The sequence below is a fragment of the Barbus barbus genome, assembly GCF_936440315.1.
Source record: "Barbus barbus genome assembly, chromosome: 4".
Taxonomy (NCBI): domain Eukaryota; kingdom Metazoa; phylum Chordata; class Actinopteri; order Cypriniformes; family Cyprinidae; genus Barbus; species Barbus barbus.
Window position 1 is genome coordinate 5,769,970 of NC_136732.1, and position 15,079 is coordinate 5,785,048.

The 15,079-nt window shown below is 37.2% G+C and overlaps 1 protein-coding gene and 1 long non-coding RNA gene across 2 annotated transcripts in view; both read right to left on the reverse strand.

Moving 5' to 3' along the window:
- The window catches only part of LOC306867355, a 1,261,287-nt gene that overhangs the window by 966,151 nt on the left and 280,057 nt on the right, over positions 1 to 15,079 (reverse strand). The gene's annotated exons all lie outside the window — the stretch shown is intronic.
- LOC306861243 (chymotrypsinogen B-like) lies at positions 616 to 9,865 on the reverse strand (the record flags this gene model as incomplete). Its single annotated transcript, XM_079403412.1, has 6 exons — positions 616 to 900; positions 4,945 to 5,096; positions 5,778 to 6,046; positions 6,130 to 6,295; positions 8,246 to 8,266; positions 9,730 to 9,865. The coding sequence occupies 6 exons, from the start codon at positions 9,863 to 9,865 to the stop codon at positions 616 to 618; spliced, it is 1,029 nt and encodes a 342-aa protein (XP_079259538.1).

Sequence of the window (15,079 nt, forward strand, 5' to 3'; positions counted from 1 at the left end):
GAGCCTATATCGACTATGCTGGTTATCAGATATATAAACAAAATTAAGTATTTTTATTTAAAAGAAATCTATATCAGTCCATCTCTATGTATGCAAAGATCCTGATTCGGAGGACAGAAGAACTTTATGATCTTATAATGTCAATAAGTGAACTTTTTAAGAATAGTACATTTTTAAAAAGATAAAGAAAAATGTAAACTAAAGAAAAATAGTTGTTCTCCAAACAGGAAAAAAAAAGTCCTTTTACTTCAGGTGCATAGAGCCAAGGGAATACTTGCTAGTTGCACACTGAATCCAGTGCCAGCTGAAAAAGTCTAGAAAAACAATGTTTTTATTTTAAAAACTGCATCATGCAAAAAAGTTTAGGGTGCATGTAAATTAAAACCAGACAAACAAATAGTCCATTTGTTTTTTTTTTCACATGCACCCTGCACTTTTCGCACAATGCGATTTAAAAAAAAAAAAAATCAGTGTGCAGCTAGCAACCTATTTGCTCATTAAAAGAGATAAAGAATAAATTACAAAAAATAACAATATAGCTGCTCTTTTCTCATATTTATGAAATAATTTACAGCACAACAGCCCTCTTCATCAAACAATTCTGAGAATTACTGTTCAAACTGTCTTTAGGAAGAGAGATGGTGGGAGAAAGTAGAACGTGAGAGAAAGGGGAAATAAGAGGAGGTTTGGGACGCTTCTGAAGTTGGAGGATGCAGCATTGAATGCAATAAACCCAGACTGGTTGCTGCCCGTGTAAGACTTGATCCAGTCCTGGTACTGAGAGACTCTGGCGAACACAGTGGGATATATGGGCACAGCACATTCTCTACCAAAACTCACAATGCCAGACTGAATCCACAGGGAGCCGTTCCTGCTGAGCATCGGACCTCCAGAGTCTCCCTGTATTGACAAACATTCAGCATTTATATCTCTGAACAGCTGTTACAGACAGAAGTATGCAATAGTGCAGTCCAATGGTAAAAGTATACTGACCGTGTATCTGTAAAAAATTTCTTTCTTTTTTTTTTCTGAGGCCGGCATACCTTTTTCAATTGTTCACAAGTCTCAAAAAGTAATCAGTGCAAGTCTTCAGTCAGCTTTTCATAAGTCTTTATTTTTGCAACTTGATTCCACTTGAGCAAGTGTGAACTTGACCTATAATAAATATATATATATATATATATATATATATATATATATATATATACACATACATATATATATATATATATATATATATATATATATATATACATACATATATAAACACACACACACACTTATACAGTATATGTATAAACAACTCGAATTCTGGAAATGTTGGGACATTTTTAAAAAAATGAATAAAATGAAAACTAAAATAACTTCAAATTACATGAGCCAATATTTTATTTACAATAGAACATAGATAACAAATGTTTAAACTGAGAAATTTTAAATTGTGCCTTTGTAGTGGATGGTGATGAGGATCCAATGACGTGCAGGTGTGTTCAATGATTAGGTGAAGCCAGGTGAGGGTGTGTGTTGTGATTGGAGAGGGAGAAGGACAGACAGACAGACTCGTAACAATACCCTTAAGTCCCTTATTATTGTGGCATAATGGACTAAATTGAATAATAATAGAATAATAATAAGCTTTTTGCTGTATGGGAGGACAAGTGAAAGTTTGCGTATTGTGTTCATGGCCGTCTGCTTGCCTTGTAGTACATTTAATAATAACTATACATTGAATTTTATGTTTTAATTGCACTTAATGTATCTTAATATATTAAGCCATGTTAAGTGTTTATGGTTTTCTAGAAACTTTGCGTATTGCATTCATGTTCTGTAGCCACGGATTTGCGGGTCTTGTCTTTTTCTCCTACAGATGACTTGCAGGACCCTGTTCGTTATTGAACTGAATTAGTTTTAACAAAGTCTCTTTATGACAAGTCCTGTCACTCGGCGGCCATCTTTGAAACGCTTCTCGGGCATCCAAGTGCAGTTCCTATCTCTTTGAATGGGGAAACATCAAATTCTCCAAAACTGTTCACTAAGCTTACGATTAAATTTCATATTTGAAATCACCAATGAAATCGGACAACAACTGTGTCATAAATATTGTTTCTTTTGCTCAAATAGCGTTATAAAAAGCTTATTTCTCAGGCTAGATCAGCCAGTGCACATGCGCAGTCCTGAGCATGCGTCTCAAGAGCCTTGACTGTTTCCGGGACTTCTATCGGCAGCTGCAGTGACGCGTTGACTTTACCGATTAGCGATTGGCTCTTTCATTCAGAAGGCGGGGCTTCCTGCGATTGAGCGACCATATTGAGCGTTCATATTCAAAACCATAGATATATATGTCTATGTTCAAAACAATACGAGTGACATGTCTTGGGTATTCTATAGTCTTTGGTTTTAATCATTTAACCACCAGAACGTCTTTGTCTTGGCAACGCACACGATTCTTGTCAAATATAAGTGACGTTGCAGGTAGCGGAAAGTGCAAGCGGCGATTGCAAGTGACATTGTAATTTAGTTTCTTTTTTCTTGTCTTCACCACCTGGCTACTGTTGTACAATGTTGAGCGATTCAAACAAAAAATAATCAATAAATAGAACAAAATAAAAAAAACTGAAGAGTTTGTGGTCGTCTTTGACGTATTGTTTGTTTAATGATGTGCCAAATGTTCTCTATAGGTGAAAGATCTGGACTGCAGGCAGGTCAATTCAGGTCAGAGTCAGAGGTCAGCACCCAGACTCTTCTACTACGAAGCCATGCTGTTGTAATAGCTGCAGTATGTGGTTTTGGTATTGTCCTGCTGAAATACACAAGGCCTTCCCTGAAATAAACATCGTCTGGAGGGGAGCATATGTTGCTCAAAATCCTTTATATACCTTTCAGAATTCATAGTGCCTTCCAAAACGTGCAAGCTGCCCATACCGTATGCACTTATGCACCCCCATAGCATCAGAGATGCTGGCTTTTGAACTGAACACTGATAACACACTGGAAGGTCTCCCTCCTCTTTAGATCGGAGGACACGGTGTCTGTGATTGCCAACAAGAATGTCAAATTTGGACTCGTCTGACCATAGAACACTTTTTCACGTTGAAACAGTTAATTTTAAATGAGCCTTGGCCCACAGGACACGACGGGGCTTCTGGACCATGTTCACACATGGCTTCCTTTTTGCATGATAGAGCTTTAGTTGGCATCTGCAGATGGCACGGCGTACTGTGTTTACCGACAGTGGTTTCTGGAAGTATTCCTGGGCCCATTTAGTAATGTCAATGACAGAATCATGCCGATGAGTGATGCAGTGTTGTCTGTGGGCCCGAAGACCACGGGCATTTGGCCTTGTCCATTGCACACAGAGATTTCTCCAGTTTCTCTGAATCTTTGATGATGTTATGCACTGTAGATGATGAGATTTGCAAAGCCTTTGCAATTTGATGTTGAGGAACGTTGTTTTTAAAGTATTCCACAATTTTTTACGCACATTTTCACTGATTGGAGAGGCTCTGCCCATCTTTACTTCTGAGAGACTCTGCCTCTCTAAGACATCCCTTTTATAGCTAATCATGTTACAGACCTGATGTTAATTAACTTAATTAGTTGCTAGATGTTCTCCCAGCTGAATCTTTTCTAAATTTATTGCTTTTTCAGCCCTTTGTTGCCCCCGTCCCAACATTTTTTGAGACCTGTAGCAGGCATCAAATTTGAAATGAGCTCATTTAGTGCATAAAAAGTATAAAATGTCTCTGTTTAAACATGTTATCTCCTCTATGTTCTATTGTGAATAAAATATTGGCTCATGTGATTTGAAAGTCTTTTAGTTTTCATTTTATTCAAATTTAAAAAACATCTATATATATATATTAGAGGTGGCACGGTACACAGATGTCACAGTTTGGTACATACCTCGGTTCGGGGGTCACGTTTCGATACAATTTCGGTACAACAGGAAAAAAAAATCTACTATGCTCAGTTTCTTTTCATTTATTTTGAATAGACAGTAGTGCAAATTACATTTTTTTTCCATCTAGATGTGAAAATACTGAATATTATTACGTTATATGTATAAAATCTGTTTTGTTTTCATTGTGAGTGTACACAAATAAAAGCAGACCTTTATACAGCGATTATTAATAACACAATAAGTGTTTAAAGTTGATTCTGCTGGTATAAGGAAACAGTTGAAGTGATTGCGCCGGAGCGCGTGTGTGCACACACAAAAAAACAAACACACACATCAGTTCCAGCATTGCTAACTTGACAGCGCAGTTGATACTTTATCAAAATAAAATACAGTGAGCCAAACATCAGCTGACCCGGCTCTGTGTCACCGTTGGAATGCAACTGAAGTACAAAGGCTATGATTTACATAATAAATAATAGTTTAGCATTCAGATATGTTACATCGCAAATATGGAAATATTATGGAATATTTGGATTTGTGACTAATGAGAGAGGTAGGAGACACGAGCACAAAGCCCCATTTCACAAACAGTTGAGTACACAAGCCTTTAAAGTAAACTCCTTAGACACGTTCAGAATTAGCACACGGTCACTGTTTAGTGGGCTTTGTTGTCAAGCGCGCAACTCACGGGCCACGGTATTCGCTGTTCTTCTGCTGGCGGTTATCAAACAGTGTTGCATTGCTGCGGGCGCCCCCTTCTGGATTGGGGGTGAATTGCCTGTATTCATCGTAAGGCCTCATGCACCGAACCGAGATGTCCGTACCGTGACGGTTCGGTACGAATACATGTACCGTGCCACACCTAATATATATATATTCATGTTTTTTTTTATTTATGTATATGAATCTATTAACATTAATATAGAAGGTTTTTATTTGTATTTTTTGAGAAGCTGGAATGGTACCCCCCCCAAAACTGGCGAGTAGTGTTTTTCAAATTGCTTCAGATTAAAAAGGGTTCAAATAAATGACTGATGTCTTACCTGACATGCACCTTTTCCTCCCTCATTTAACAATCCAGCACAAATCATATTGCTTGTAATGCTTATGTTGATCCCTCTATAAGCATTAAAACAGTCACTGTTCTTCACAACTGGTATCATCACCTCCTGCAGTATGTCAGGAAGCTTGCTGCCTGTGACACAGATCAGAGAACAAAGTTTATGGCTTTATTTTTTATGGCTAAAAAACATTTCTATGTAAATTGTTAAGGTTTACAGTAGTGTTGTAGTGAAGACCACCTAATCCAAAACCAAATCAAGACCAAGACTTTGAGTGGTTGAGACCAAGACAAGACAAGACCAAGACCAGCATTGGTCAAATTCATATGGAACATTTACTGCCTGAAAAAAAAAGTTATGTATAATAAATAAAATTAGAATAATAAGACACTATATGGAGCATAAATACGTTTTCTACGTTTCTGGACCTTGATCATGTTAGGATCCTTTCTGTCTATGCAGGGTCAGAGAGCTCTCACAATTCATCAAAAATATCTTAATTTGTGTTCGGAAGATGAATGAAGGTCTTACGTAAGTAATTAATGACATAATTTAGATTTTTGGGTGGTCTATCCCTTTAACTAGTTATTGATGGCATTTGAAGCAGGAAGTTTTATATACAGTCACAATGATGTTTCTTCTAAATAAATCAGACAATGTACTGGCAATTTAGTGATATCCCCATAGTCTTGACAAAAATCCCAAGTCCTTTTAGTCTGGGACCAAGACAAGACTGAGTAAAAATGTGGTCAAGACAGAAACAAGACCAAGACCTTCAAGAATGGTCTTGAGACCGGTCTCAAATGTTCACTCACCTCCAGGTTGTAGTCTGCCCCATCCAGTGACCCAGCTCTCAGTACCTGCAGTAAATGTACTATTAGCAGCAGACAGACAGACCGGCTTAATGTAATCAGAGAAAGGCACAGAAGAGGAGAGCTGGATCAGTGCTATGTCGTTGTCAATAGTAGCAATGCTAAAGTTAGGATGATTGATGATTTGACTCGCTGTCCTGTATGTCTCATAAGGGTTTGAGCCGGATTGGCTCAGACGACCAAAGTACATCACAACGTAAGATGCATTGATCCTGTAAATAGAGAAAATCTGCTTTAGTCTCACTATTATCAATCTACAAATGTATCTTAAGCTTTATTTAAGCTTTCGACATACTCCAGGAAGCAGTGAGCTGCAGATAAAACCCAGTCTTTAGTGATGAGAGTCCCACCACAGAAGTGGCCAAAGTCGATGTAATGAATGCTGACCTGCCACGGCCAATCCCCTGCCGTCGCATCCTCCCCTCCAACAATCCTGTCGCTGAGGGGGGCTTGACCACATACTGATGAGAGAAAGCAAGACTTCCTTCTTAAAATGCCTCACAGTCAGGGGCGGACTTTACCGATAAGTGAGGTAAGCGGCTGCTTAGGGCCCCGGGGAATCAGGGGCCCCATCTGATATTGGCAAAACATATTTGGCAAACTCTCCAGTGTGTATTTGTATTATGGAGAGTGTCAAATGTTCACTCACCACTCAAAATGGAAAGTTTTTGTCAAGTGTTGGGTTCCGCAAGTTCGCAAATCCTCTCATTATAAAAAAGTCTAGATGTGATGTGAATAAGAGATTTATTGTGTAGTGCAGACAGCTTCATTGATTAACGGAACGTCGTGAGATTGTGACGAACTGAAGTGAATGACAGCTTTTAGTGATTATAGAGGTAGCGCTCTGCACACTTTCTGGCTGTGTAATCCTGACCGTCTCAGAACGGATATATTCAAATAAAGAATTGTTTTGTGTCATGATTTTATTTGTCTTTTTGTTTCATAATGACTTGCTTGTGTGCTTTTCCTCTGCACACCAGCATGAACTGCAGATTTTGGCTTAATAAAAGAATACATTTTCGTTTGGTTTCTCGGCAAACCCTACCATATGTCTGAAGAACACTTGGAATACAGAGCGAGTTGCATGGGATAATTTGATCACATCTGAATCCTTTTTGTAAAAAGATTGAAGAAGGTTACAATTCATTAAATGGACAAGTGCAAGCATTTTTTAAATAATATCTTCTTTTGTGGTCTTTTTAGGGGTGTCCCTGACTAAAGATTTACAAAGTCGAATCGGAATTTTATAATCTTGCCGATAGTTGACTGATAGTTGAATCATATCTTTGGGGGCGGGGCAAAAATACATTACCAAGAGTCGAGTCAAACATCCAACAGTCATTAAAGACGTTAACACACAGGGAAAATGTACATCGGACACCTTGCAGATACAAAAATAATGTTCTATATTTTGATTAAAAGATAGTTACTATTAAACGTCAGCGAAACCCTAAGAATTCACAATTTTTTTTTATTTATTTTTTTTACAATAGTGCTCTCATTATAACAATATATAGGCCTATATGATATTAATGTTATGCTTTTCTGTTTTGAGCTGCGCGCGCTGAAGATGACCAGTAGAATGAAGCACATAACAGCAGGTTTTTAATCAATGGGATTCAACTCATCAATTATCTCATATAGAATACGCTTCGTTATTTATACATAATGTTAATATTATGACTTATAGGTTATCTGCACAAAACGCCCCGAATGCACATAAATGTGTCTGCACGGCTCTGAATGAACTCCTTCACGTTCTTCACGCAACAATGTGCAGAAACATGGCAACTAAATTCTAAAAATTCACAGTGTTTATAATATTACTATAATAGTGTTCTCATTATAATGTTATGTATATGACAGTCATAGTTATTAATATTCTGCATTGTTGTTTGTGCTGCTGGTGCATCAATCAATATAGTAGCTACTATAATGGCGGAACCCTTGGAATGGGCTGAATTGGAACGTCCTAAGCCCTAGATCCCTAGAATCTGCTGTGAAGTTGGTTTATTGTTTTCCCCCTTACGAATTAGTTTGGTGCAGCACTCTATATGTATACAGGTATGCTTGGGCTGCTATAAATGTAAAAAATAATAATTTATATATTATAGAGTTGTTTTGGGCGGGGATAAATTCAACACAATATGTGATGATATCACAATCATGTTGCATTGTGGTCTACGGAGCGGCATATGAAGCAGACTTGCTCCCTCTGTCAAAATTGAGGGGTTGAGGGTCTGTCCATATAAATTTCCCTCGTCCACATCACGAAGTGGAACGCACTTCAAAATGGCAGCGGGGATTCCCCCGGGGGGAAGTGCTTAGGGACGTTCACGAGTGCGTGTCTAAAAGTGGAGTGGAACGCAGCCATACATTCGGTGAGTTTTACAGTCATTTTGAGAACTTACCATCTAACTGACAGAGGGAACCTGTGTGGACAGACAAAGACAGAGACAAAGAAAAGTCAGTAGACAATGGTCCAGACAGAGCTGATAAACTGGTTTGTTTAACCCACTATCACTACACAATACAATTTCACCTGTTACATCAGTGTTGGTTCAAAATGTCATGAAAACAAGACAAAAAACACTTTCTATGATTATAATACATTATAAGGGTATTCTTAAGACATTATAATGAATGCATAATGCATTATAAAAACCTTATAATGTGTTATAAAATCTCATTAATAATCATAACAATTATAATACATTATAGTACTTACGTATTTGTGGTTATAACTTATGATTATTATGATTATTTATAACACACAATGAACTTCTCAATTTAAGACAACTTATAGATTTAATTTGGGTTGGGATTTAATTTTTTTGTCTAATGGTCGTTTTGTGTTTCAAGAATAAGCTACTTAAATGTCAAATGTTTTTTTCTCTATTTTACAACAGTGAAAGATGACTTCCCTTATTGATCACGTCTCAGATTGATTGCATGTTTTCTTGCACGGCTGGATGTTGGTCTCGTGAAAAATATTCACGTTGTTTGTATTCGCCAAAACTGATTTACTGAAGTCAAAACGGAATTGGCATTAGCATGAGCGCCGCTTGCTGTGAGGTGGGAGCAACGAGACGGCAGAGGATTTCACAGCCTTCCTCAAACAGTTATGTTCACGATTTCTGATTTAGTTAACGTATACTGTGTGAGGGTGGCTGTGACTGGATGTGATCAGTCAGGGGTTATCAGTCAAAAACACGGGACAAGGGAGGTCACGTACTGGACACATAAATCAAGCCCAATATATGGGATGGTTGGCAACCCTAGTTATTTCTGAGTTTTATGGCCATGAACTTACTGAATAAAAAAATTGTGTGCCTGTCTTTGTGTGCATTTTCAAACAATGTTTGGGTAGTTTGCTGAAGTATTTTACAAGTATGACAGTATTTTTGTTACAGAATTTTACATTTTTACAGTATATAAAAAGTATTTATTATTCATTCTTTATAATGATCACTATTTTCCACATTTTGGAAAGTGGAAAGCCATCAAATCTCATGGAAATGAGAAAAGTAATCAAATATATAACTAACTTAACTAAACAATTGGATCAATGTAGTGATCAAAATATCAAACAAATTAAAAAGTATCTTTCAGCTTCTTCAAGTCACTCAACTGCATCCTGATTCTTGACATCCTGGAATTTACATGAATATAAATCATCCATTGAAATGCAGAAATTATGCATTTGTAAAGACATTCATACAAATGCAGAATGTGTGTTTATCTACAAAACCAATTTCAAGCATTTAGTCTTTAAATCCGAAGGTTTTTACAGTCATGACAAGCATAAGGAATTAAATGGCTTAAACAATTGAAACAGATATGATTGAATTTACATCTGATTTTGTCATGTTGGAGGCTTTTTGTGTGGTCTTACCTGCTATGTAGAGAAATATGACTCCAGCAGCACTCAAAGCGGTGTTGAACTTCATCCTGTTCTGTTCTGCTCTGTGATCCGACTGCTGTTTCTCCACCGTCAGGTTTCTGACAATACTGAAAGCAAGCCACGGCATTTATCAAGAGTTCTCCGTCTCTCCACCCCACCACTACATTCATCTCTGACACATTTTCAGAAAAATAAGTATGACTAATGAGTAAATAAACTGAATGAAAGTAATGGAGCAGCGGCCAAATCAGTCAGCAGGACCCCGGGATTTTTCCAGACCGATGCGGGGCTGCAGGCTGTGCACACGTCAATGCCGTTTACGTTCGGGTCCAGTCGGGTTCGAAAATAAATGGGGTCGGGTCGGACTCGGGTCTAATTTCATCGGGTCTGTCTCGGGTCGGGTTTATCTTTTTAAAAACATTATTTATGCACATCGGGTTCGGGTAAGAAGTGATTCGGGTCTGGCATGGATTTTAGGACCCGAGAAGACCTCTACTGCATATGTGTCTATATAAATACATAATAAATATACACAGCACACTCACATATATTATATAAACAAAAACTTTTGATTTTGGATGTGATTAATCGTTGCCCAGCACTACTCATATATTAAAAACATATATTTAAAAACCCAAGATCAGATGTTATGCAGTGACATTGTATTGCACCGTTGATGAGATAGTTGATGATCTATTATATAATCAGAGAAGAGACCTGCTTGTCCATTCATTATTCTAACCTACTTACAAAGGCACCTGCATATGGCCAAAAATTTGAAAAAACCTGTTTGTACAGTCAACCCTATTCATACTTATAATAGCAAAAAAGTCAAACAACTTTAAAGGTTAATCTGTTAACATGATTTAAGGCCTGGAGCTTAGCAGAGACAATTGAGACCACAACAATGAACTACATTATGAAGTCAATTCAACTTTATTTACACAGCGTTTTATGCAAAACAGATGGTCAAAGCAGCTGACCGCTGACCAGAAGACATAAAAAATATATAATCTACATGGACTATAAATGATAAAATATTTTTTTAAATGAATGCCAGAACTAGCTAAAGTGTTAGTCATTAGGGATCCGGAGGAGCTGGATAAATACCAACGAGGATATTGAAAATAATGTATTTATCAATATTAATAACAGCTGTAGTTATTATACAGATGAGCAATTCAATATAACTTTCCAGTTAGAGCATAATATATAAATGATTCACTTTAAAAGCAGAAGTCTATATGATTGAATAGAGTATTAAAGAATATTTGAGACAGTTTAAGAATCATTTCAACATCATAGCAATATTGGAGACTCGGATCAATACTGAGAAAGGTGTGGATTATGATTATGTGGGTAATAGTATAAGGTGGTGGAGCGCATGCCAGCAGGCATTGATGATTTGTTGGAATGTATTACTGTGGAAATTTGAATGGAAAAGACAAAAAACATTGTATTGAGTTGTACAAACAGAACTCTTGGATCAAATATTGAAATATTTAATGGATGGAAAAAAATGTTTACAAAAACATTACAACACTGCAAAAAATCTTCATCTAGTCAAGACTTACAATCTTATTTCTAGCCATAAAAATCTTATTGATCTTATTTTATTCAAATACTATGCCGATTGTGTAAGATTATTATGATTGTTTTATGACTATTTAACTTTTTTTCTTACTTAGTTATCTAATAACTGAAATATGTAATACATGGAACAGTTTTGACGCTATATTATGTGACGCTACGTGAACTGTTGGGTGAAGCGGTCATGCTGACCAATCAGAACAGAGAACTGCAACTAACTGTTTTATAAAAGAATATATAAAATATCTTTTTAGAAAAATTATGAACTATAATGTGATAGAACTAGGGGTGTAGCGGTACAGCATGGGGGAAAAACATAGATTGCTTTTTAAACAATGGTTTACTGAATAAATTGCTCTTTCTTTAAATAAATTCAATTATAATTAAAAGTTTCTAAAAGTAAATCTACCTCAGCTTCTGCTCTAAACTATAGGGAGCCCTTTTACATTACTATAAGATTACAATTAACAACAGAGCCCAAACTTAAATTCAATTACTATTTATTTTACTATAATAATCAACACTCAAATTAAAAAATTGTATGCAAACATGCAAATTGTTTTAAATTAAAGGTTCAGTAGGAGATCTCGGAAAATGCTAAAATGCTATGGATTACTTTCATTTTTAAAAGTAATGTGCCTCAAAATTGACCTAAATACGTTTATCACTCCAGACTCCTTTGTGAATGTCATGTCATTATCAGTGTTGTGTAAGTTACTTCCAAACTGTAATACGTTATATATTACTTGTTACTGTTATTTAAAAGTAATTCCTTACCTTACAATATTACTGTCTCAGAATTGTAATGCGTTACATGACTCCTGTATTACTTTTGACTTACTTTCAATATCTACAGAAGTAGAACTTAACAATCTAAAATGACTAAATGTACTGCAGAGCATTTTACATCCAATAGAGGTGTAGCAAAATGACTGTGGACTATCTAGGCATCTCGCGACTTTACAGTCTCCTGCCATCTTCACCCATTTGCCGCTTTTCCACTGGCCAGTGCGAGCCGGGTGAGGCTAATAGCCTCGGAGTTCGAGCACAGAGGCCGAAATAGCCTCGCGGCACTCCTGTAAAACCCGCCCTAAACACGCCGTCACTGGACTACGTCACACAAAAGTTCCACCAGCGAGAGGGAGATGAATGAAATAAATCGCTAAACAAATATTTCAAAAGCGTTGTTTAGTCTTTATTTACAAACTTGGACACCACACGCAGCTATTGACTGACCACGAACAGGAAACAGAACTTATTTGCGGCATTTTTGATTCGTTAATGTCTCGCGGTCTTGCTGTTTTTTTTCTTTGAACAATTAAATTTTGGGCTAACAGTGTGTTTTAACGCAAGCGTTACTGAACTTGTACCGAGTAAAATATTATTGATTAGTAATGCCTTACATTACTGCGTTACAAGAAAAAAGTAATCAGTTACTGTAATGCATTACTTTTGTAATACGTTACTCCCAACACTGGTCATTATAGTGCTTAACATTTTAACCATATTTGTGTGTGTACATCAAGTATTGTTTTAACTGAACAGAGCAGCGCTTGTGAGATTAGTTCGCGCCATCGTAGCACGAGATTCATTCAGTAGCGCGGTTGCGTGGCTCGGTCCATTGATCTGGGCCAATGACAGGTCAGTGCAGTACGAGCTCTGTAACATCGCGCCGTTTCGTCCCACTTTCAGTACATTAGGCTTCCCATATGTACGACTGAACACCAGTTCTTTCCGTCTCAGTTATGTTGCTTCTACTGGCTGCTTATTGCTGTAGATATGCAATGCTGAGAGATATATATGCGACGCCCTCTTCTGGAGACGGAGTGGGAATATGCAGCTTTTAAAGCCATACACTCCAAATCAGCTCTTTTTCAGACACACCCCAAAAATTACATTTTCCAGCTGTTATAATAAATGATCTGTTGGGTATTTTGGTCTGAAACTTCACAAATAAACAACTTTCTGGAAATCAAAACTTCAAAGGATCTCCATTCCTTTTGTGTTTGAAAGAATGAGTGACGAAGGCTGCAGGCGATGCAGAGAAACTTTGCAATAAAAGAATTCACTATAAACTCACACGGTTTTCCAGGAACGCTCTGAAAGGGAATTTTAAAACAGCCAACATAAAGATTGCTGAGAAACACACAGCCTTTTAGCTAATACTGTGAAGAGGAGTTAATGGATAGCCACTGTTTCAATAGAACAAACAGTCTCGTGATACAAAAGAATGGCATTGTGTGTATTTATAGTCAGGCTTCTGAGGAAAACATTATTAGTCTGTGCTTTCATCCATGTCTTGAATACAAAACTAAATTTGTACTGGTAACATGCAATGCATTTACTCCATAACAGATCATTTCAACATCATTAAGTGGTATTATTAAATGTATTCATATATTGGAAATATTTGGAATAATAATAAAAAAGTTTAACGTAAATGTTTATGCAATATTCCGCATTTAATTCTTTATGATAGTCATCACATCAAAACAAGTGTACTTTTTTAAAAGCATGACAAAAGATGTGCGTTACTTAAAAATAAGTGTGTTACTTAAGTGTATTAAGAAAAATGTACTTTCTTTTTTCAATCTTATTATATTATCCCCAAATACAGTTATTAGGATTATTCGGTTACATTTTATTTTAAGGTGTCCTTGTTACAGTGTAATTACAGTATACATTTAATTACTGAGTAATATTAATTAACTATATGTACTTACTATATGGTTAGGGTTTGGCTTAGGGTTACTTGCATGTAATTATGCATAATTTATTGTTATTATAATATTAAGTGCATGTAACGTGTAACAAGGACACTTTAAAATAAAGTTTTAGTACACAAGTATACATTTAAATGTAATTAACACTTCTTTTCAAAAGGGTAGAAGTGAATCATTAAGTGGTATTACTGGGTCCAAGTGAAGGTAAGGATCGATTTTAACAAACAAAAAGGCCAACAAGGCAAAACAAAACAGACTCAGGAACGGGATACATAAAACGGCAACACACAAATATCGACAACATTTAAACCATACCATTAATACAACTAATTCACCCAGACAGAGCAGCAGGAGTGTGGTGTATAAATAGTCCATGACAATGGGGAACAGCTGGGAGTGTAATATGTGACAGGTGTGTGTGATATTTGACAGGTGTGTGGAGTTAGGGGAATGAGAGGACGGGAGATGGTGACCTCTGGTGGTGAAAGGAAGAACTGCAGAGCCCGGACTCATGACAGTATTCATATACTGGGAATATTTATAATACTGTTTAATGTAGTAATTAGGATCCAGATGCATCCAGATGCTTTGTGATCCTCTGCACATCACAGAGGATCTCACCTGGACCACCAACACCATGTCACTCTCCAAAAAGGCCCAACAGCGCCTACACTTTCTCCGCCGGCTGAAAAGAGCAAGTCTCCCTCCACCCATCCTCACCACATTCTACAGAGGCACCATTGAGAGTGTGCTGACCAGCTGCATCACTGTCTGGTACGGGAACTGCAGTGCTGCTGACCGCAAGACCCTCCAGCGGACAGTGAACACAGCTGCAAAGATCATCGGTGCTCCTCTCCCCTCCATCCTGGACATCTTCCTTACACGATGCTCCAGCAAAACCAACAGCATCGTGAAGGACTCCACCCATCCCTCCCACAGTCTCTTCCAGCTCCTACCATCAGGAAGACGGTACCGGAGCATCAGAGCCTGCTCCGCCAGACTGCTCAACAGCTTTTCCCCCAGGCTGT